Raw genomic sequence first — 25,364 nt, forward strand, 5'->3', positions numbered from 1 at the left:
GTCACGGGTTGAACAAAATTACTAAGTCTTTCAAAGTTGATTATCTTTACAACATTGTTATTGTATAAATTTTTCTGGTTCTGCTCCACTTTGCATCAATTCACACAAGCCTTCCCAGGTTTTTCTGAAACTTTCCCCCTTCATTTCTTATAGCACAGTAGTATTCCATCTCATTTATATACCATAACTTGTTCAACCATTCCCCAGTTGATAAACATGCCTGTTTCCCAATTCTTTGCCATCACGAAGAGCTACTATAAATATTTTTGTTCATATGGGTCTTTTTTCTCTTTGATCTCCTTGGAATATAGATCTAGTAGGGGTATTTTTGGGTCAAAGTGTATGCACAGTTTAATAGCTTTTTGGGCATAGTTCCAAATTGTTTTCCAGAATGGCTGGACCAGTTCACAGCTCCACCAACAGTGCAATTCAGTACCTGTTCTTCTGCAGCCCTTCTAACATTTGTCATTTTCCTTTTTTGTCAACTTAGCCAATCTTACAGGTGTGAGGTGGTACCTCAGAGATGTTTTAATTTGCATTTCTCTATTTGATAATGAGTTAGAGCATTTTTTCATAGAAATATTGATAGCTTTGATTTCGTCCTCTGAAAACTGCCTGTTCATATCCTTTGACCATTTATCAATTGGGGAATGGCCCTTATGTTTATAAATTTTGCTCTGTTCCTCTTATAGTATTCTTATAAAGTTCAAATGTGACATTATGTAAAGCACTTTGCAAACCTTAAAGCACTATGTAAATGTCAATTATTACTATGCCCAAATCTCAATAAAGCATTTTTACAGCCTCATTATCCTTGCAGACAAGATGGAGAGATGTGAGCTACATCATAACAGAGCTAGGTAGATTCATAGGAACATAGATTTGAAACTGGAAGGGGCTTTAGAAGCCATATAATCCAACCCCCTCATTTTACAGATGAGGAAACTGAAGCCCAGAGAGGTTAAGTTATTTGCTGAAGAGAACAAATAGTGTGTAAAAATAACGGAACAAAAATTGGTAGTTAATAGTTCAATGTCAACCTGGAAACCTAAAGGAGCTGATAGAGTTGCTTTGTTACAGTACATCTAAAAGTAGTAAGTAACATTAAGATGTGCAAAAATTCTGTGATGAATTCTGACTCCAAATTAAATTAACATATACTTGATGCTCTTGACTTCAAAGCAAAAGAGGAAATAGATGAGGTTGGTGAAAAAATACGTTGGAAAATATAAATCAGGAATAAAGAATGAGAAGCCAAAGATTTGTAGACTACACAGAAGCTTCAGCTGTGTGTGTGTCTGTCTGTGTCTGTGTGTGTATGAATTGGAAGGTGCTGGACATGGCAAAATAGCAAATTAAATCACCAAAAACTGTGATTACATTTTAAAACAGAAAATTACTTATTGCTGATTAGTCAATCTTGAATCAGTTGTTCAATGAGATCACTGATCCACTAGAGCTAAGCTAGAGCACAACTTTTTTAAAAATGAGAAAAATATATGGGATACATTCTCCAATTAAATGATCAAAGGATAGTGAATAGGCAGTTCTCAAGGGAAGAAATCCATGCTATCTATAGAAATAAAAAAAAATGCTCCAAATCACTAATAGGGAAATGAAAAAGCAACTCAGGATTCACCTCACATGTATCAGGCTGGCAAAGCTGACAAAAAAACGAAAATACTAAATGTTAGAAGGGCTGCAGGAGAACAGGCCCATCATGAATTGGTATAGCCATTCTGGAAAACAATTTGAAATAACTGCAAAAAGTTACTACATTGTGCATATCCTCTGACCAAGCTATGCCACTGCTAGACCTAATGGTATCAAAGAAAGAGAAAAAGGTCCCCCTAAGTAAAAACATAGAGAAGCTGTTTTTGTAGTGACAAAGAACTGGAAAATAAATTAGAGAATAGCTAAACAAATTATGGTTTCTGAGTGTAATGGAATACCATTATGCTATAAGAAATGAAGTTTTCAGAGAAATCTGGGAAGACTCAGCTAGATAAATTCATAGTGGTGTGCAGAAACAGACTAATTTATACTATAACATCAACACTGTAAAAAAGAACAATTTTGAAAGACTTAAGACTTTGATCAACAGAATCATAATTCCAGAAATCTAATAATGAAGACTCTACCCATCTCCTGACAGAAAAGTGATGAACTAAAAGGCAAAATGAGATTCACATTTTTGGATATGGCCAATGTGGGAATTTGTTCCATTTGACAATCATGTTTACTGTAAAAAAAAAAAAATTTCTTTTTTTTTTCAAGAGGGTGTGAAAATGGGAAAGAATAAAAATAAATGCCTGTTAATTTTTTAAGAATGAAACTTTTTTAGTACAGAAAACAGAAAGGTCAATAGGAATCACAGACAAGCAGGAGAGCTTTGAAATTTACATGCTGAATTACATACATAAAAAGAAAAGCAAGTGACATAGAACAGAAATTCAGTTTAGTGTTCAATGTTTTCTATGTAAATTAAAATGCTCATGTTGATTTTAAGTTGGGAATAAAAAAATTTTTTTAACCTTACAGAGAAAAGTGAGGGAAGATTATGAGCAGTATCACCTAATAAGTGGTGATGGGTAAAGCCAATTTAAAGAAACCTTGGCAAAAGACACAACTAAGCAATACCATGCCAAAGCCACTTAAGTATAAAACTAGAGAGGAAACAAAAAGAATATGGGGAAATTTTATTAAACCTTTTATGACATTTTTACCATTAAGGAAAGAGAAGTTTCCACATTTGGACTCTAAAGTCACAGTCCAGGATGTGCTCATAGAGGAAACAAAAATAAAACTAAAGAGAACATAAGATGAGGAAAACAGAATCAGACCAAACGTACACTGAGATCTTTGCTGGAGACAATTGTGAAGGTAGTAAGGAAACAAAACAAAGTACACGAAGTCAGGAAAGGTACCAAAGATAAGGGAGGTGTGGAGGGGGAGGGGCTGCGAGGAGCTTGAATGACTGAAGCATTTACTAGGATACATGGGGAGGATACAAATAGAAAAGCAAGGCAGCCCCTGCTCTCCAGGAGCTCACATTCTAATGGGGGGACAACACACATGGAAGGCTGCAAGTTAATGGAAAGGTCTCATGGTCCTTAGGGTCTATCTGCAGGGCAAATGGTAACGGTTCTTTAATGTTATTTCCACTGATAAACATTTTATCAGTTTCTGAGGTTGAGCCATTTAACAGCGCAAGAACTTCCTGATCCTCTTAGGATCCCCCAAAAAGCAACTGAAGGTATATCAACAACCATCAATCCATATGCCAACTTTGCCATTTTTAAAATTTCTAAGAAGAATGTACACATCCTTGATGAGACAGTATTAGTATGGAATAAGCAGGCCAGCAACATAATAGCCCACATCTTTACCAACACACAACTGAGTAAAAAATGTAGAGAATATGAGATCCCACTATGCTTACCTTTCGTCAACTAAAAGATTTTTGATTCAATTGGTGTCTCCCTTGCAAACATCAAAATTACACAATTCAAAACCACCCAGATCACGTGCACAATGATTTTCAAGTTCTTGCAGTGATTACACCAAACTGTTCCCCTCTGACTAAGAACATGTATTTGTTTTTCAACCTATCATCAAACTGCTTCCAAACTATCACAAGAGTTTGACATTTAAGTGCAGACTACCAACAGATGGTCAGAAACATGCAAATAATCTCATTGGCATTCTGTATTCTACTCTAGAATTATTCCCACATTCCCCTCTGTTACCTTATAATGTACCCAATCAACTGTGTAATTACGTAAGTAAGATGTTATGAATATTTGCATTTTTGGTCAAGCTATTAGAAAACCACGATTGCTGAGTATGTGCATTACAAGCCATCTTAAAACTATCCTGGATCATCACAAATGCTCTGCAGAAACCTTATTCTGCCTCTCATTTAAGTATCAAGGCTATTTTCTGATCATTTCCCACCTATGTTACTATTCTATGTGGTGAATTTTCAAATAAACGATTGGCCAACACTGCTCATTCATTCAGTAGAGTTTCTGTGAGAGGGTAGATGGTGTGCCAATAGCAGAAGAGGAGAAAGTCATGTCTGAAGCTATTTCTAAAAAACAAAGTAATATATGTATGCAATTGAATTTCAAGCACATTTATCATTTAATATAGCACTTTCATTAGTCAGCATATATTTATATCATAATTGCTATTTATTTTCATTGATAGAACCTATCCTTTTATTAAGGGGATTTGTTCTGTGAAGTTTGGATTCAGTCAAAGGGCCACACTTGAGGACTTAGATGGCTATATGTGGCCTCGAGGCTGCAGGTTCCCCACCCCTGGGCTAATTAGATAGACATATCTTCTGGATGAAGAGTAGTGTCTCAATGCCTGTATTACTATGAAACACAATTAACTGAAGGAATACATATTTATTCAATTGTACTGGTACATTGGGGCCATAACTAGTTGTCTTGTCTTTTGTCTTGCCACTGGACTCCAATGACTGGAGGAGTGAGGCTATGACTTTATGCCGCTCTGCCTCACTTAAACCTAATTCATGCACAAGTCAAGATACCACTTGAATGATGTCATTGTCCTTTTGGAGAATGAAAAATGAACAACAACAACATTATGTTCAAAAATGTGTTAATAAGGAATCTCATGAGTAGCTAGGTGGCACAATAAATAAGCATGCCAGTCCTGGACTTAGGAAGACTCATCTTCCCTGAGTTCAAATCTGGCCTCAGACACTTACGAGTTGTGTGATCCTGGTCAAGTCACTTAACCCTGCTTGCCTCACTTTCCTCACCTGTAAAGTGAGCTGGAGAAGGAAATGGCAAATCATCCCAGTATCTTTATCAAGAAAACCTCAAATGGGGTCTCAAAGTTAGACATAGCTGAAACAACTGAACAACAACAACAACAAAGGAATCTCAAAATCATTAATCAGATTTAGGACACTGAAATCAGGAAATTCTCAAACACACAAAGATGTTTAAGATACCCATATTGCAACAGATGTGAAAAAGAGGAAATACAAAGAAGAATGCAGTAAATTTAGCTTTTCATTCCTTGAAGATATGTAATTTGTTGAGTTTTTAACTCTCATTTTTTAAAAAGTAGCTTAAAAATCTCTTTTGTTTCAACTTTTAGAATTAAAACATGAAAACTATGTTAAGTCTGTTGAAAACACGCAATATTGATTCATTTATTTCTGCAAATAAACAAGACAGCAGAAAATTGATTGAAGCTGTATATTTAGTAACTTATCAAACTGGAAAAAATAATTGGCATATTACAAAAAAAAAATTAATTTTGCCCTATGCCAAAAAGCAATTATCAAGTGTATGTTTGGAGACAATTCCATTAAGAAGTTAAAAGATGATACCTTTTTCAATCAGGTATTCAATCATGATATGTCTGATGACATTGAATTCGTTATTGTAGAAAAAATTGAAAAAAGTAACATTTACACTTTGCAAATAGATAGAACTGATGTTTGCAACACAGCTATTTTAATTGTATTTGTAAATTACTTGAATGAGAGTAAAATGAAAGAGAATAAGCTGTTTTGTCATCAACAGAATATACAATTGGGAAAGACATTTTTAATCTAATAAATTCATACTCTGAAGAAAAACAAATCAATTGGTCCTCTTTCAGAACATACACAGATGGATCAAAACAGATACCAAAAAATTTGGGGGAATTGTTTCATATATTAAAAAATTAATGCTAATATAGTATGGACATACTGTAGCTTACACAAAGGAGTTCTGGCATCAAAAAGCATTCCATGCCAACTTAAAAGAGTGTCAGATAATTCTGTCAAAATTATTAATTTTATAAAACAAGCCTCACTAAGTCTCAGTTGTTTACCACTTTATGCAGAAATGGGCAGTGAACATCATGCTTCTAATCCGCACTGATGTTAGGGTGTTGGGTGGCTTTCTGAAGCAAAGTTGCTGCTCATCCCTTACAACAGAGAGCAGAGCTAGTTGTCTTCTTCAATGAGCATCCTTTTCACCGGAGTAAGCCTACAAGTGATATGACATGGCTACAGTTTATATATCTTTTCAAAGTTAATGAGCTCAACACATCATGGTTTTTTTGTTTTGTTTTGTTTTGTTGGTTAGGCAATGGGGTTAAGTGACTTGCCCAGGGTCACACAGCTAGTAAGTGTTATGTGTCTGAGGCCGGATTTGAACTCAGGTCCTCCTGAATCCAGGGCCGGTGCTCTATCCACTGCGCCACCTAGCTGCCCCTTCAATACATCATTACAGGTACAAATACAAACATATTAAATATTCAAGACAAAGTAAAAAATAGGAATAAGAAATTAACATTTCGAACCACAGAATTCAGAACAATACTGAGTGCTTTGGGACATTAAGCCAGCAACACCTGAGTTCAAGTGCTGACTGATTTATGCTTGCTGTGTGACCCCGGGTAAGATACTTTAACATTCAGTGCTCTGGGCCAGTAGTATCAAACTGTACATAAGGATCCCAGGGGGCAGCACACTGACTTAGAAAACCACATATTAACATTATGTTCTATCATATTTTTATTTCTTTTGTTAAATGTTTCCCAATTGCATTATAATCTGATTGGGAATAAGTATTAAGTCTGACACCTCTGCTCAAGAAAACTCTCTAAGACAAGGGTTCTTAACCTTTTTTTGTCACAGACCCCAGAGGCAGTCTAGTGAAACTAAAAGACTCCTTCTCAGAATGTTTTCAATTGCATAAAGGACTACAAAGGAAATCAATTATATTGAAAAGTCAAAATATAAAAAATGTTCAGAATTTGTTAAGAATCTGCTCTAAGATGGTTCCAAATTGCATTGGAAGAGGAAGTCCCTCACCAGGAGTTCCAAAAATCAGTGAAATCACAAGTTCAATCTCTATCCTCTGTCCCTCATTATTGTTATTGTAAATAATTTAAAGAAGCAAATAACCAAAGCCAAAGTCAGGATTCATTTTTAACGTTGGGGAAAAGGAGGGGTGAGGATGGGGGGATCTTAACTCTCTTTTTCTTTTTCTTTTTTTTTTTTAAGGCAGTTGGGGTTAAGTGACTTGCCCAGGGTCACACAGCTAGTAAGTGTTATGTGTCTGAGGCTGGATTTGAACTCAGGTCCTCCTGACTTCATGGCCGGTACTCTATCCACCTAACTGCCCCAAGGGATCTTAACTCTCTATGGGTTTAGAAGCAAGTCCTCTCTGTGTTCTTTATAGAGTCATAAAAACGTTCTCTTTGCGGGGCCTTCAGGTAATGTTCTATGATAAGTAAAAAACAAAAATGGAGTCCAATATTTTAGACCTTCTACAATTTCACTGCTATAAAATGGGAATGAAGACCCCAAAGTATTACAAAATCCTGAATTACTTTATGCTAGTATGCTATACTAAAACTAAAAACGTATACTCATTTTGCAGTTTTTCAACAATAATGGTCAAAGAAAAGGATTTGGGGGTGAACTTATTCGGTTAATTCAATTAAATAAAACATCCTTATCTCCCTACCCCAATTTAATCAAGGTTTTACTATAAATGATTTTGAAGTCAGTAAATTTCTTTCCCTTGCTGCAGGACTTAAATGTCAAGAGCACATCACTAGAGGGGAAGGATCTCTTTCACAATAAAAAAGGCAGAAAGAATTCCAGGACCTCCATGCCCAAATTTTCCATTTTCTTAAATTTTCCCTTTAATAACTTTTACCTTGGTCTACGCTACATTGTACCAGATGTACTAGAACATTAGTAGCCTCTATGTAAACTCTTTAAAAGGCTGTATTTTATCTTGAAAGATGAGTGGTTATAACCTGTAATACAATTATAAGGCCCCATTAAATCAAGAGGGCTAGTTACACATAAGAGGCAGCTAAGTGGTTCAGTGGATACAGCACTGGACCTATAGCCATGAAGATGGGAGTTCGCATTTTGCCTCAGTTTCCTCATCTATTATGTAGGGATAATAACAGTACCTACCTCCCAGGGTTGTTAGGAAGAAGAGATATTTGTAAAGTGCTTTGCAAACCTTAAAGCTCTTTGTAAATGCTAGCTGTTGTTATTATAAGTACGTAACTCAAAAACACTTCCTTCTAGGAGAAAATATTTCAAAACTCATTTCTTTTGGAAATGTAAAGATAATCTTTAGAACTACCCTAAAACATGTTTCTGTGAACATGATATAGGTACAAAACAACTGAGAAATCATTCCTATTTTCACTTTCTTCTATGAAGTTGAAGTTTTCACACACTTAAACTCACAAAAAGGCAGGGGAAAGAAAAGTCCTTGTTCCTTTGAAGAGCTGCTTGTGTGACAATGGTGCAAACAACTCTGAGAGACCTTCACACTGGACTGCAATGTCCTGGTATAAAATGAATCCAAAAGGCATGATGAGGCAAAGAAGGCATACCTACTGAAAAATGAATGTGCTATAAAAGTGTTCAATGTCATCTTAGAGCCTAATTCGGGACCATGTCTTTTAGTCTCTATCATCTTTCTCAGCAATCTGGAGTAAAATAATTGTGGCTTAAAAAAAAACAAAAAACTATTTGGTGCTATGAAAATCAGTTTGCTGCAGGTGGTCATTAATTACATTGGAACAACTGTCCTAACAACAAGGTAGAAAGGGCTGCTTAATGCTCCCTGCACAATAGATGGCAGATGTCTATACAAATCCAGGGCCAACTGTACTTAAAACACAAAGGGAATGTCTCACACAATGGCAAAGCCAGCCAACTAATTGCAGGCTAGGGTAAACATGCATTGATTGAATAGAAATTTCTGTTAATGCTAGCATCTTATGCCCCTCAGATCTCACCTGGACTTGGCCACTTGAACACCAGGCGTCCTCATTATTTCTAGCCCACAAGTCTTTATTTATGCAATCTTTTAATGGTTAAATAGCTAAGACTGGATTAATTGGGGAAATGTAATCTGGTTACTGTCAATTAGGAGGCTGTTTATCCAGACTGGTGGCTCTGTGGCAAATTGCTAGTCTTGAGGAGTGAGGGAAGATAAAAGGAATTATAAATACTGCATTTATTCACAACTTTCCTCTTTTAAGCAAATATTTCACCATTAAAACATGGGGCAGAGGAATGAGGAAATTTACTTAAGTAAAACCAACCATCCACACAATTTATACATCCCACTCCAAGCTTCTGAAAGCTTGGTCATATTTGCTGAAAATGCTGAATGCCAAAGCTGAAGTACCAAATTGCTCTGTTGGAGAAGTAAGCTCCTTTCCTAATACTTTCTGGGAAAAGGATCATTCATGTTACAGCTACTGTGAACAAGCCTTCAGAAAAACTTCTGCTAGCCTCCACCAAAGCAGTAGGTATAGGATTAGATTTAGAACAGCAATGGACCTTAGAGATCATAATAGTTCCATTCCCCCCAGGTTCCCCCCCACACCCTCCACATAAAACACACAGTTTTACAGACAACTAACCTAAGGACCTAAAAAGTTAAGTGCTTCACCTAACGTCACAAAGGTAGGACATATCAGAGCAGGGCAATCTGAACCCAGGATAGCCAACTCTAAAGTTTGCAGCTGTGGGAAAAATTGATTGCTTTGTTTGAACCTCACCCTGCATGGCCGAGAGACCAGACCTGTTGCTTGGAGACCAAATTTGTGTCACACTTAACTCAGGATTCCAGGTTATGCTGACCAAAAATATCTTCCAGGGAGCAAAAGATTGATGCAAGGAAAGTAAGGAGTTTTCTCCCATCACACATCTCAAGCAACCCAAGTCTGTCTTATCTGGAAGCTGATCAGACAAGGTTTGTTCCTTTTTTTGAACTCTATGTAATGTACAACTTCCAAACACCGGGGGAGGGGGGGGGCAGCGGGGGGGGGGAGTGGGCCACCCCTTTTCTGCTAGATGACTTAATAAACTCCCTTCTAAGTTATTTCAGTTCTGAGTTTGGTCTCTACCAATACAGAGATCACAGCAGCACCCCATTGCTAATGAAGGAGCACTTCCTCCAAATGCCTTTGGCAGATGGTGACCTATGCTGCTCTGACTTCTTCCAAAACTGAGAAGTCTTCAGGCAGCAATTCTCAGGCATGGCTTCAATTTAAGAAGCATTTACCTATTTTTCCTCAAATATTTTCTTTTCCCCCCAAATACATGTACAACCAATTTTTAACATTCATTGTTTTTTTTTTTAAAGTTTTGAGTTCCAAATTCTGCCCCTTCTTCCTCCCCCTCTCTGAGAGGGTAAGCAATCCAACATAGGTCATACACATGCAATCAAGTAAAACATTTCCACATTAGTCATTTTGTGGGGCAAACCTCAAAATTAAAAAAAAAAAGGAAGTGAAAAATAGTATGCCTCGATCTGCATTCAGACTCCATCAGGTCTTTCTCCAGAGGCAGACAGCATTTTTCATCGAGTCCTTTGGGATTGTCTCGGATTATCGCACTGCTAAAAGTAACTGTCATTCACAGATGTTCATCATACAATGTAGCTGTTACTGTGGATATGTTCTCCTGGTTTGCTCACTTCACTTCGCATCAGTTCATGAAAGTCTTCCCAGGTTTTTCTGAAATCAGCTTGCTCATCATTTCTTATAGCACAATATTCCATTATAATCATACACCACAAGTTTAGTCATTCCCCAACTGATGGGCATTCCCTCAATTTCCAATTCTGAGCCACCATAAAAAGAGCTGCTACAAGTATTTTTGTATAAATAGGTTCTTTTCCTTTTTCAATCTCTTTGGAATTCAGACCTAGTAGTGGTATTGCTGAATCAAAGGGTATGCAGTTTTATAGCTCTTTGGTTATAGTTGCAAATTGTTTTCCAGATTAAGTTAGTTCACAACTCTACCAACAATGCATTAGTGTCCCAATTGTCCCAAATCCCTTCCTACATTTATCATTTTCCTTTTCTGTCATTTTAGCCAATGTGATAGATGTGATAGGTGGTACTTCAGAGTTGTTTTAATTTCCATTTCCCTAATCAATAATGATTTAGAACATTTTTTCATATGACTACGGATAGCTTTGATTTCTTTGTCCTGCCTGTTCATATTCTTTGACCACTTGTTAATTGGGGAATAGTTTCTTAAAATGACTTCTTATAAATTTGACTCAGTTCTCTATATATCTGAGAAATGAGGCCTTCATCAGAAAAACTTGCTGTAAAAATTTCTTCCCCAGTTTTCTGCTTTCCTTCTAATTTTGGCTAAACTGGTTTTGCTTGTGCAAAACCTTTTTAATTTATATAATCAAAATTATCCTTTTACATTTTATAATGTTCTCTCTCATTTGGTCCTAAGTTCTTCCTTTATCCATATATCTAACAGGTAAACTATTCCACCCTCTTCTAATTTGCTTATGGTATCACTCTTTATGTCTAAGTCATGTATCCATTTTAACCTTATCTTGGTATATGGTGTGAGATGTTGGTCTATACCTAGTTTCTATCAACAGTTTTCCCAGTTTTTGTTCCAAAAGCTTGGATCTTTGGGTTTATCAAACACTAAGTTACTATGGTCATTTACTACAATGCATTGTGTACCTAGTCTATTCCACTGATCCTCCATTCTATTTCTTAGTCAGTACCAGATGGTTTTGACGATTATTGCTTTATAATAGTTTGAGATCTGGTATAGGTAGGCCACCTTCCTTCACATTTTTTTTTTTTGGCATTCATTCCCTTGATATTCTTGACCTTTTGCTCTTCCAGATGAATTTTATTATTTTTTTTCTAGCTCTATAAAATAATTTTTGGGTAATTTGATTGGTATGGCAGTGAATAAGATTAATTTAGGTAGAATTATCATTTTTATTATATTGGCTCAATCTACCCATGAGCAATTAATATCTTTCAAACTGTTTATATCTGACTTTGTGTGAAGTGTTTTGTAATTGCGTTCATATAGTTCCTGGGTCTTGTCAGGCAGACTCCTAAGTATGTTATATTGTCTAGTTATCATAAATGGAATTTCTCTATCTCTTGCTGCTGGACTTTGTTGGTAATATATAGAAATGCTGATGATCCAGGTGGCTTTAGTTTTTATCCTGCAACTTTACTAAAGCTGTTAATTATTTCAACTAGTTTTTTTGGTGGATTCTCTAAGTATACCATCATATCATCTGCAAAGAGTAATGATAGTTTTGCTACCTAATTGCCTATTCTAATTCCTTCAATTTCTTTTTCTTCTCTAACTGTTATAGCTAGCATTTCTAGTACAATGTTGAATAGAATAGTAGTGACAACAGGCATCCTTGCTTCATCCGTGATCTTTCTGGGAAGGCTTCTACTTTATCCCCATTACAGATGTTTGCTGATGGCAAGAAGCATTTATCAAACATCTACACATTTATCTTATACACTGCTCCACTTCACACATTCTACAATCTGGCCACACTAACCTTCCTTATCCTTATGGACTATATATGGTCAAAGGCAACTCAGTAATGCAGGAGATAAGTGTGCTCAAAGACCTGAATTGAAATGGACCTTAGACATTTACTGTACAACCTGTCAGCCTCAGTTTCTTCACCTGTTAACATGAGGATAACAATAATACCTACTTCCGAGGGTTGTGAAGATAAAAGGAAATAGTATGTACCAAGTACTTTGTAAACTTTAAAGTGCTGTATAAACACTAGCCATAATACTCCATCTTCCTTCTACGTTTCTTTGCACTGGCTGTCCCCCATGACTAAAATACACACCCTCCATCTTTCAGAATCTTTTGTTTCCTTCAAACTTGGAAGAATCTCTACTGTCTACATCAGTGGTTCTCATTTAATGGTTTGAGAATATCTTGGAAGTTCTCAAAGATAGTCCAAGATAGCAGCTTAAGCAATAAATGACCAACTGTTTCAAATATATTCTATCATCTCAAGCATGTATGTTTTTTATATAATTATATGACGTAACTTTTAACTTGGAGCTTTTGGGGACAAAAGTTATCATTTTAGTTATTATAAACCCTTAATGAATAATTCTAAAAGAATATTGTGACAAGTACATTAAATTACCCTGGGAGTTCACTCCTTAAGGGCAGGGCCTCATTTTTGTCTTTGTATCTCCATAGCCTAACCATTACTAGAACACAGTACGTATTTAATACTTATTGACTGCTTATGTGTCAAGACACTATGTGTGTATTAGATGGGGGTGAGGGGATGAGAGAGGGGTGGAAGAAAGCCATCAAATTTTTATAACAAAATAAATTTTAATTCATTTTTTAAAATACTTAGCATTTTGGAGGAACAACAGAAAATCAGAGACCTTGTTGAAACTTAAATTGAAAATCACTGGTCTAAAAGAGCCATAGAAGAAATCACTGGCGAAGGGATGGATATAGGAATGAATAAAGACTTTCCTCTTGTATGAATCATAAAATCTTTGACTTGGGGGTTTTGGAGATCATTCAACACTCCCTCACAATGCAAGGATAGTCAAAGACAACCTTGGATACTGAGACCAGCCACTGGTTATTTATGTGAGATGCTAACTCTTTTTGGAAATAGGAGGAAACAGGGAAAAAGGAAGATCCCAGGATTCACTACAGACTTGAAAAAGGAGGGTAAACTGAAAATAGTCCCAAAGAAATTATTTCCAGCATCCACCTGACCTTGATTCTCTAGCCAAGCAGCTTTCTAAGGTGAAGTCAATTCATTCATCCTGGGGCCCTCAGGTTTTATTTGCAAACAGATTATTTAAACCACTTAACTACTTAGTAGTTGCCAGGAAATTATGTCTTCAGTTTATTAACCTCCAAACACAAAAACCTACCTACCACCCCCCTGGGTTAGGCATTAGTGACTGCCTACCAGTAATCTTCACATAGACCCTAATAAAGTCTGATAATAAAGTAATTTCCAGTACTTTTTTCTTAGACTCAAGTTCTTACTCTCCTTTGAGAATAATTTCCACTGCTATTATTAACTAGCGAATCTGACTGTAGCATTTAAGGGCACCAAACAACTCTAGAATTATAAGAGTCAAGCACAGCAGATTTTCCTAATGGTCAACCAAAGGTGAGAAGTTTCAACCTAAAAATATTTTCAAGTATTGTAATTAATTGGGCCATTATACTAAGAATATAGACAATCAATAAAAGGCCAAAATACTAATAGTATTCAAAGTGAATAAAATCAAAGCAATACGATAAAAGAATAGGCAGCATGATAGAGAGCCAACCCTAGAATTTGGAGACTTGGGTTCAAACCCTGCCTTTTACACATATTAGTTGTGTGACCCCTGGCCAGTCATTTAACTTCTGAGTCTGCTGGCAATTCTCTTAAGACTTGAAGATGCAGTTATTCTTCTACATCAATGAAATGAAGTTCCATATAATCAAGAAATCACAGATCTTGACGTTTCCCTCCCCTCCCCCTAAAAATGAATTTATAGGCTGTGCTTAGCAGTGACAACTTTTTCTATGGGCTCAGATCATATTTCCCCCAGTACTTAATCATTATCTCTTGGCTAACAAAGGAGGAGTAAGGATCTACATCACAAAAGTGGATCCTACAAATAGGAGTTTCCTGTGCCTGTGAGTCTCTCTTTTCCCAGCTCTCCTATATCCAAAACACAAGACAGCATACCACTGGCAAGTGAATCTCTGCACTCACTTGCCACACCAAAGTTTTCAAAAGCACAAAATGTACTCAAAGAACTCCAGAAAATTAAGGGCTTAATATTCAACTAACTTTACTAAGAAAAAAAAAATTAAGTCTTTCTGCAAGCTGAGCAACAGGTTTTAGTGTCTCACTGGGAAGTTGTAAGATGTCCCTGGATAAGATCCTGAACTCTGGACAAAATAATTTCATTTGAACTGCTGCAGTCTTCAGGTCCATAGGGTGGCTCTATGGTCAGGACCCCAGCAACGCAGAGGGTACTTTGTGACTCTCCCTGTTCAGTGATGGGGATGTGATTCTTCTCCAGCCAGGACTTGAGGCTGATCTTCCTTTTTTCCAGGTCCTCAGGGTTGTAGGCCTTACTCTCTTCCGGCATGAACATATGCATCAGTTTCTCTCTCACTTCCTGGTTGTCTTCATTCAAAGTTTCAACAGTCTGCACAGCATGTCCCATGACTCCAGTCACAGCCACCGTGCCATCTTCAAGAAAATTCACAAGGACGATACTTTGGGATGAGAGAAAACACACAGCAGGGGAATCAATAAAGATTTACAGGCCTCCTAAATTGGGAAGGATACAAGTTAACAACCCAAAATTAAACAGCAGAGGATGGAGAAGCAAGCTGCACCATTCCTGACACACCACCTGTTACCAGAAGAAATTGGAATGCTTTCCATCTTCAAAATGACACAGAAACAATGACCAACTGTGAATGATTTAGCTCTTCTCAGCAATCCCAAAGACAATTCCAAAGGGCCTAATGATAAAAAAATGCTATCCTACATTCAGAGAAAGAACCAATAGTCTGAATGCAGACTGAAGCATACTATTTTTCACATTTTTTTGTGTGGTTTTTTTTTTGGAGGGGTATCTTTGTCTTCTTTTACAACATGACTAATACAGAAGTATGTTTTGCATGACTGCATATGTATAACCTCTATCAAACTGCTTACCATATCAGGGAGGGGGAGAAAGGAAGGAAGGAGGGAGAGAGAGAATTTGGAACTCAAAATTCTAAAAAATGAATGTTAAAAATTGTTTTTATATGTAATTGGGGAAAAAAAATTATTTTTCTTAAATGACACAGAAGTTCATTCATTCATCAAGCATTTATATTAGCTGCCTATAATATGCATGGCAGTGTTCAAAATATCTACTCTTACATGACCAAACTCTAAGCAGAAGTTCATATGATACAAAAACAGGGGTTTAAAAGATCTAGGATGGAGAGAGGTAGGAATCATTCTGGACTCCATCCAACTCAATGGATGACCCTCAACAAGTAACTCTCAGTTTCCTAAGCCTATTTTAAGATAGGATAAATGTTTATTAAGAAGTGCTATAGTTTAGGACATAAATGTTAATAAACTCAACATGATTAGGAGCATAGGATTTGCTTGTTCCACACACCCTTATATGTCACTTTAAAATAAACTTTAAACAAAATGAAGAGGCATATTCAGGTCTCCCTGCTCTGAACACCTACGGCGGCCTAGTTCTAGCTACTTCTGTTTCCCTAGCTCTCCCAAGTTGGGAGAGTTATGCCTAATGAATGAAGATCACTTATCTGCTATGAGAAAAATGCTCATAATGTATAAGGGCCATCAAAATTCTAGATGGCTTAGAGTAACAGTGCTCTGGCTATTGCTGATTAATCTCTTTCTTCCACTCAGTCACCATTTCCTTGACACACTCCCCCATGGCAGAAGATGGAGCACTAATCTGCCTGCAGAAGCCACAGATTCCTGGAGGAAAGGCCAATGAAAAAGAAACAGAGGGAAACTTGAGAATTACTTCCTTTAGCTTGCTGCCTAATTTTTCAAAGGAACTGTATGCATTTATTAACAGATCTTTCCTCTCTCACTTCACACAACACTTTATTTTACAACTCTAATGCCTTATGATATAATATCAAATATTACTGTTATCTGCTGCCTTCTCCCATAAACTTCATGAGGGCAGGAACCAGGACTTATCAAGCACAAGGCTGGATAAATTGTAGGTGCTTAATGTCTGCTGAATGAAAGAATGGAGGAGGCTCTTACCACCACTGATCCACCAGGATAGGAATAGCAGATGGACTCTAGGCTTCCTCCTCTTAACTCTCCCTGTGCTAACCCTAGTTCTATCTGTCCATTGATAAAAGGGGGTGGGAGGAGAGGAGGGAAAGGCCTTAGTGCAAAGGAAACTACAAATATATCTTGTTTTATGCAACAGATGTGCTGCTTTTAAAACTGAATAAATCACTGTTTTGAAAATCATTCATCCAAATACTCATTCAATAAATATTTGATCACTTAGCTCAATACCACAATGACCAGAAAATGATGAATTTTGGGGCCAAAGAAACTCTCAAAAACTGTTTATTAATTAACAGAATAGGTGTCATCTGCTTTGGTGGCAGGTGTACCCATAGTCACAAGATTAAAGATCCTGAGGTGCTTTAGTATCTTTGGATACTGAGAGTTGTTTCTGGTGGAACGGAAGCTTTTCAGGACAGGGATGGTCAGCCTCACTTTTGTACTCCTGTCACCAGTGGCTGGATGAGTGCCTGGTATAGGAGGTGCTGAATATTAAGTGTAAGCTTGCTTGTTGCCTGTGGATTCCTGATTGTCAGCTGTCAGAAGTCCCTAAAGCTTTACCTGAAAACTTTTGGTAAAATTCTCTGCCCTCAGCATCTAAAGGAAGCAGGAGCAGCATCGAAGAACATTGCAGAGAGTCATAAGTCCTCCCTTCAGTCTCATTGTAGACATGTAAATACGAGCTGCATGGCCCTGTACAAGTCACTTAACTCTCACTGCCCCCAACAATGACAGCAGGGACTTCACTGGCAGAGTCACCTTATAGGGTGTTTCTCATACCAAAGAAATCATGGGTTTGGTTCCCTCCCCCAGATGGGAAATGGAATGCTCTTGTGATTCAATAACAGATATTTATTAAATGCCTGCTTCATAGAAAGCACAATGCATCAGGAAAAGAAAGATAATCACTCCCTAACATCTGATTTTTAAGCATGGATTTTAATATGCAGTCATACTGATAAACCTTATGGATGAAAAAATAGGGAGAGAGGGAATAAAGTTAAAGAACTCAGCACCTATAAACTACAAAGAGATAACACGCCATGCCATACTCACTTGGCAGAGACTGGGTCTGTTGTTAAAACCCATCCTTTATATTCATTCTTCTCACTGGCTGTCACTCTGACTTCTTTATATACATAGTCTTGCCATTCTAATGGGCTTTTCTTCATCCATTCATTCATGGTCGTCAGCTAGAACAATTCAAACAGCAACGAGTTCAGATTTTAGAAATGAAGGCAATGAAAGATGACTCTGTATGCCTATGGTGCCCACTCAAGGCCCCAAGAGCATCAGTGATTCACCATATGTTCTAAAGCAGTTGAAGAACCAAGGTGCTGAACTCCTGGCAGAACTGGATTAAAATGTAATTAGGAAATGTTTAACAAAATAAATATACAACACAGATATTAATTTGTGATCTAAATCAATATGAAGCTTGCTGGAATTTTTTTCTATTTGTTTGACATTATTAGGTAAGAACTTAAGGGTTCTACAGCACTGTTCTAGAGGAAGACTAGTCCCTGCCCTTCAATTAAAAATAATATAGGCAGACAACATAAAAGCATGAGGAAGTTTGAGAACAATTACAAAAGAGCCAACACAACCAAGAGATCTGGGCTGCTCTCACCATCAGACTAATGTGACATACGGCATTCCTGGTTTCCTTCAAATCTCAGCTCAACCGCCAGCTTCTAAAAAAGGTGTTTCCTGATGCCCTCAACTACTACTGCCCCCTCCCCCAAATTACCTTGCATTTACTTTGTGGATATTTATAAATGTAACTCCCTTAAGTATGTACGCCCATAGAGGCAGGGGCATTTCAATTTTTTTCTACATGGATTTTCCAAGCTAGCACAAAGCAGACACTTAAAAAATGCCTGGTGGTAAAATGAAGTTGGACTGGATAATAGCTAACTGTCCAGCTCTAACATTTTACATATCAACCATGCTATCATGTATTATTATGCCATTCATGTATCGTACCTACTACAGTGGCCCAGTAGATACTATTGGACTTGAAGTCATTAGAGCCAAGTTCTAATCCTGCCTCAGAGGACTACTAGCTGTGTGACCCAAGAAAAGTCACCCAAATTTGCTAAGCCCGTTTCCTCATCATAACATGGGGACAAATACCATCACCTAACTCATGGGGCTGGGATGGGGATCAAATGAGACAATATATGTAAAGTGCCCTGCAAATCTTAAAACCTTATTGTTACTTAGTTCTGCCCGGTGAATGGAGTGCTGGACTGGGACATCAGGAGGGCCTGAATCCAAATCAATCATTTATTAAGAGCCTAGGAGGTGCCAGGCGCTGAGCTAAGCAAATCCTCTCTCACACTTGCTAGTTGTGTGACCAAAGGCATATCACTTAACCTCTCCGGCCTTCAGTTTCCCTGTCTGAAAGAGGGTTAATAATGTGGGTAGTACCTACACTTCACTGAGTTATTGTGAAAGTAAATGATCACCCATGTAAAGCGCATTTATCCATTGTCAGCTCCATTCAACAAGCTTTATTAGGAGTGGAATCAGCCAATCCAGGGGCGAGGAACCGGCGGCCTCGAGGTCACACTTGGCCCTCCAGGTCCTCAAGTGCGGCCGACTGACTGACCCCCCCCCACACCCTCACTTGAAGACCTGGAGGTCCTCACCCACCAACGAGCACCTAACAAAGTGCCTACTATGTGCCAGGCACGATGCTGCGAGCATTCTGACCGAAGAGGCCCAGGCCTGGTCCCCGACCTGATGACCCTGCTCTATTTTAGCCAAAGTTCGAGGCGAAAAATTGATGCCATCAATCGGTGGGGCCGCCAGGCAGCGCTGAGAACCGGAGGAGGCTGGGTGTGGGTCAAATAGAGACCTCGGGCCCTCGGTACAGGCCGTGTGACCCTGGGGGAGTCGTTTAACCGCTACGTGCCTCAATTCCCTCACCAATAAAATGGGGATAATCACAGCACCTACCTCTGGGGGGGAGGGGAAGTGAGGGAAAATGCGGTATCGGTAAGGTTTTCAATGTACTCTCAATGCTAGCTATTCACAGGAGCTGGCTTCCCCGCCCCGCCGCTCACGAGAGCCCACTCTGCGTTGGCCCCCAGGCCCCCCCCCGGAGCTCCTCTCCCTCTCGGGGCCTCCCCGCGGCGGGCGGGCCGAGGCACACGAGCCGGCCGAGCGCTGGACCCCGCCGAGCGCTGGACCCCGCCGAGCGCTGGACCCCGCCGAGCGCACGCGCCAGGCGCGCTCACGTGCACAACGCTGAGACCAGCATGCCTCACTCTCCCTCTCGTCACTTCCTTTACCCAGGATCCTCTGTTTTGTAGTCCTACGTCTAATGCAAGGCCTAGAAGTGACCCGGGTCGCGTAGGGCGGGCTTGAGTGCGCCTCTCAAGGGCACGTAGGGCTAAGGTTTTTGTTGTTCAATCGTATCTGCAGTGTCTGACTCTTCGTGACCCCATTTGGAGTTTTCTTGGCAAAGATACTGGAGTGGTTTGCTGTTTCCTTCTCCAGCTCATTTTCGAGATTGCCCAGGGTCCTACAGCTAGTAAGTGTCTGAGGTTGGATTTGAACTCAGGTCCTCCCGACTCCAGGTCTGGCACTCTATCCGCTGCAGCCACCTAGCTGCTTGCTAATAAAGCGAGATCTTTAATAGGCCTAGACTTGGGGCTGGGAGTAACCTTTGGAGTCATAGCTCAAGCTATTTTAAAACTATTTTATTTATCCCTCCTCTTTCCACTCCCCTCATTTTTACACATGAGGAAACTGAGGCCCAGAGAGGGTAACACAGGGACGGAGGACTCTGACCAGCATGGCACATTCCTCCATGGACCCCAGTGCCCACGTTACAAACGAGTCCTTACAGCTCTTTAAAGCCCACGTGCTGGGGCCAGTGGCACCCTGCAGGTAGATTTTTATTTTCTAGGTCTGATGCTTAGTGTTATGGGGTGGCTTCGGAATAGTCCAGGCGGGAAGTGAAGATTGAAGATGAACAGTGTCAGTGACCTCCACATCCAGCTAGCTGAGCACATTTCAATGAAGCCAGGGCACTTCCCCCACCTTCACCCCCACTCCAACCCCACTGTAGAGATAATACAAATTACTCTGCCATTTACCTGCTCCAGGGGGCCTCTGATATGGGTTCAACCTTACCTAAGTTATGCTATGTTATTAATGTGGTGGAAACATGAAGCACAATCATTTCATGTCATCTTGATGGACTAACAACGTAGAAATCCCCTCAACCACCTGTGAGAAATGCAAGGACCCAGACTGTCACATCCACTGTTTTAACAGCTACTTGCTGTCTTTGGATAAGAGAACCTGCAGTTTTGTCTAAAAGGGCTGCTTTCACAATCATAAAACTATTTTACTGCTACCCCTTCTCTCCAGCCCTGAACGGGAATGTTTTCTTATTCAGCTCACAAATCCTGCCCCTTGCATTACAAATATTCCCCCTTTTTTTCTCTTGGTTGATCGTCTCTTTACCACTCCCTCTACTGTGAAATGCTTTACTTTTCTATCCTAATTCGCCTTAGATTGCTTCTTGACTCTGTACTCTAAGCAGGCCTTATCTGTAGCCTGGTAATATGAACTTGCTGCCAGCTAAACTTTAGATTCTTAGCATGCTAATAGATCTCTTTGTCATTTCTACCTTTTATCTTTGACCCACCCTCAACAAGTAATCCTCCCTCCTCACCTGTTTTCCTCCTCTCCCCCTCAGGTAAACCTGCATCTCCCAAAAGGGAGAGAAAATCCCTTAACACTAGAATGGCACAAGTATTTAGTTTAAGCTTCTGTCATTTCAGTTTGTTTTCTAAGGGAAAAAAGGACCTTGAATTGTACTAAAACAATTAATCTTGGGATTTGGTTCTAAAATTGTCTATGCCCAAAGGACAATCAAACTGTGCATACCCTTTGATCCAGCAATACCACCACTAGGTCTGAATCCCAAAGACATCATTAAAAAAAGGGGAGGAAAGGACCTACATGTATAAAAATATTTATAGCAGCTCTTTTTGTGGTGGCTAAGAAGTGGAAATTTTTTTTTAAATGAATGTACAAAATAAAAAGAGCGAGTTTCTATATTTGGGAAGCTTACATACTGAAAGAGGGAGACAACACATATAAGGGATTGGTGGAGAGAGAAGGGAGATTTGCTCTGGGAAATCACAGGGATTGTGAGTGGAACCAGAGGGTGGCCCCATGGTTAACTGACATGCTCAAATCAGGAACTTGCAGAGCTTGGAACAGAAAGATAGCAATCAGATTTCTGTCCTGGATTAGACCACTCTGGGTACACTGAAAGCTTGCAAGTTGCTAGTTGGAATTTCCCCTGAGATCCTGGATTAACATAACATTCAATAACCTGAGAAATCAGCAGTTGGACCCAAGAAGATATAAAACAAAACCAAGCATAGCCTTGCCGTTCTCTCCAGAGGCGCACAAAGTCTGAAGTTAGGCTTAAAGAGTGAGTGAACGTAGAAGAAGAAAAAAAGAATCCCACCATAAGGAACTATTATGATGACAGAGACCTTCAAGACACAAATTTAGAAAAAGAGAATGACTTCAAAACATCTACTAGCAAAACCTCAGAGAAAAAAAAAGTTTCAGTACAAGTTCAAAAGTTCAACTAGAATTCTTAGAAGACAAATATCAACAGTCTTTTAAAAAGAACTAAAAATAATTTTATAAGTAAAATGAGAATGCTAGAGGAACTAATTGGAAAAGAAATGAGAGCGCTAAGGGAGAAATAGAAAAGAGTTATAGAAGAAAGAATTGAAGAAAGAGAATTAACATTTTAGCACAAGAGATACAAAAACTTAACTAGACAACACTGCTTCAAAATTAGAATGGACCAAATAAAAGTTAATGATTGCACAAAGTAATAAGAAATGTTTTTTAAAAAAAAAGAATCAAAGCACTGAAAAAATATTAGACATCTCATATCAAAAACTGGAAAACTTGAAAACTGGATCAAGGAAAGAAAATGTAAAAATCACTAGACTACCTAAAACCTTGACCAAAAAGACAGCCTATCAAAAAATCATAAAACTACCTGGATCTCTTAGAACCACTGGGCAAAGTGAAAGATTAATTCATAAGTCACTTCCCAAAAGAATCACCAAAATAAAAATTACATCCCAAATCCAGAGCTTTTAGGTCAAAGAAAAAATACTGCAAATAGAAAGAAAGAATTCAAGTACTAATTCAAGGACAAATTGTGAAGATCACACAAGATTTAGCAGTCACCACTATAAAGAAGTGGAGAGCTTAGAATGATATTCTAGAAAGCAATATAAGCTTACAACCAAGAATAACTTGGCCAGAATATCTGAGCATCATCTTATAGGGGAAAAATAGACTTTTAATGAAACAAAAGACTTCCAATCATTCCTGACTAAACAATAATTGTGTAGAAACTTTGAAATACAAACATAGGAGTCCAGAAACATAAAAAGCCTTCTCACTCTTGAAGATGCCTCCATTCCCGCAACCTTCTCACTTTGGAATACCTCCTATAGCCCCTCTCCACAGATTAGTCAGTTCTTTCTGGAACCTCCATTTTAAGGAAGTGCCCAGGCTAACCATATTCATACTTTCATTCTTCTTTACGCTCAGCTCTTGTTCCTTTTTGGACTTCTTTCTCCACAGTACCTTTGCATGAGTTTTTTCTCCTCCTCTTGCCTCTCCCCATCTTTTCAACTTTATATGTTGTCCTTCTCCATCAGAAGGTGAGCTCCTTCTCTTTTTGTGGTGGCAAAGAATTGGAAATCGAGGGGATGCCCGTCAGTTGGGGAATGGCTGAACAAGTTGTGGTTTATGAATGTGATAGAATACTATTGTGCTATAAGAAGTGATGAACAGGCTGACTTCAGAAAAACCTGAAAAGACTTGTATGGTCTGATGCTGAGTGAAGTGAGCAGAACCAAGAGAACATTGTACACAGTAACAGCAACATTGTGTGACCATCAGCTTTGTTAGACTTAGCTCTTCTCAACAATGCAATGATCTGAAACAATTCCAAAAGACCCATGATGGAAAATACTATCCGCATTCAGAGAAAGAGCCATGGAGTCTGAATGCAGATTGAGACATACTATTTTCTCTTTTTTTTGTTTTTTGTTCCCTTTTCTGATTCTTCTTTCACAACATGACCGATGTGGAAATATGTTTAATATAATTATACATGTATAGCCCATATCAGATTGCATGCTGTCTTGGGAAGAAGAGGAAAAGGAGGGAGGGAAATTTAGAACTTAAAATCTTATAAAAGTGAATGTTGAAAACTAATAATCAATTAATTAAAAAAAAGTTCCTTGAGAGCAAGGACTGTATTTCTTTTTGCTTGTATTTATGTTCTCAGTATTTAGCATGGTGCCTAGCATATTGGAAACTCTTAATAAATGTTTTGAAAAAAGAAAAATGAGGGAAAGTCTGTATGTCAGGAAGGTATTCAGAGTAGTACATGGTATAGGGGGACATGCTAGATTTGATGGGTTCTCACCAATCCAAGTGAAACCTTCCTTCCTATTTTAGAAGACATTAAACCTAGAACTTTGAAACAGATTTTCAAATTATTAAACCAATATGTTTTAGAACAATGAAACATTCAATTACGTTCTCTTACAAAGAATACTATTAATAAGAAAGTGAGGAGAAAAGGTTCTATATTCTTTTTTTGTGGCAATCACGGTTAAGTGACTTGCCCAGGGTCACACAGCTAGTAAGTGTCAAGTGTCTGAGGCTGGATTTGAACTCAGGTCCTCCTGATTCCAAGGCCAGAGCTCTATCCACTGTGCCACCTATCTGCCCAGGGTTCTGTACTCTTAAAAGTAAATAAAATAAGTATTTTGAAAGTTTTTTTCTTTATATCTTCCTTTTAATAACACTTTTTGTGTATGTTTTATAATATACATATTAGTACAACAGTAATGTGTATAATTTATAAATGAGTATACATACATAAAGAGTGTATGCTCAAAAAAATTTTATTGGGGCAGCTAGGTGGCGCAGTGGATAGAGCACCGGCCCTGAAGTCAGGAGGACCTGAGTTCAATCTGGCCTCAGACCAAACACTTGACATGTACTAGCTGTGTGACCTTGGGCAAGTCACTTAACCCCAATTGCCTCACTAAAAGAAAAAAATGTATTGATGATCTGTGTGATCAAAAAAGCTGGGTGACCACTTCTCTAGTGCTTAGAGTCTAATTAGAGTATATATGTAAGAAGCAGTATAACATAATGGAATGAGCAATAAACAAAAAGTCCAGAGATCTGTATATTTGGTGTAGCCCTGTCACTAAATAACTATGTGACTTTAGGCAAGCCATTTAACCTCTTTGGGTTAAAATGTAAATGTAAAATAATGGTTAACCAGAAGATCTTTGAGATCCCTTCCAATCCTCATATCTGTGATGCTAAAACATACACACATCAATTAAGTAATAGTCCAAGGCAGTCTTTTTTTTTTCTCTTTTTTTGGCTAGGCGGTGGAGTTAAGTGACTTGCCTAGGGTCACACAGCAACTAAGTATGATGTGTCTGAGGCCACATTTGAACTCAGATCCTCCTGAATCCATGGCTGGCACTCTATCCACTGCAAGTCAGTCTTTAAGTGCTAAAATGGAGACAGTAGTTAACACAATATTGTTCACAGAAGGGAAAGAATAGCTAATAC

At 38.4% G+C, this 25,364-nt stretch overlaps 1 protein-coding gene across 1 annotated transcript; it reads right to left on the bottom strand.

The window, feature by feature from the left end:
- Window positions 1-14,657: 14,657 nt before the first annotated feature.
- On the bottom strand, window positions 14,658-19,806 carry GEMIN6 (gem nuclear organelle associated protein 6). Its single transcript, XM_027865242.1, has 3 exons — window positions 19,656-19,806; window positions 17,748-17,884; window positions 14,658-15,115 (listed from the first exon to the last, which is right to left on the bottom strand). The coding sequence occupies exons 2-3, from the start codon at window positions 17,873-17,875 to the stop codon at window positions 14,740-14,742; spliced, it is 504 nt and encodes a 167-aa protein (XP_027721043.1). The 5' UTR covers window positions 17,876-17,884; window positions 19,656-19,806; the 3' UTR covers window positions 14,658-14,739.
- Between the last annotated feature and the right edge of the window lie 5,558 nt (window positions 19,807-25,364).

This window comes from Vombatus ursinus, unplaced genomic scaffold, assembly GCF_900497805.2.
Source record: "Vombatus ursinus unplaced genomic scaffold, bare-nosed wombat genome assembly UNPS02014778.1, whole genome shotgun sequence".
Lineage (NCBI taxonomy): Eukaryota > Metazoa > Chordata > Mammalia > Diprotodontia > Vombatidae > Vombatus > Vombatus ursinus.

Excerpts from the sequence above, each read along its gene's own strand:
- GEMIN6 (XM_027865242.1), bottom strand. The coding sequence starts at position 17,875 with ATGAATGAATGGATGAAGAAAAGCCCATTAGAATGGCAAGACTATGTA. Across the intron at positions 15,116-17,747 it reads ACAGACCCAGTCTCTGCCAA|TATCGTCCTTGTGAATTTTC; the intron begins GTGAGTATGGCA and ends CTCATCCCAAAG.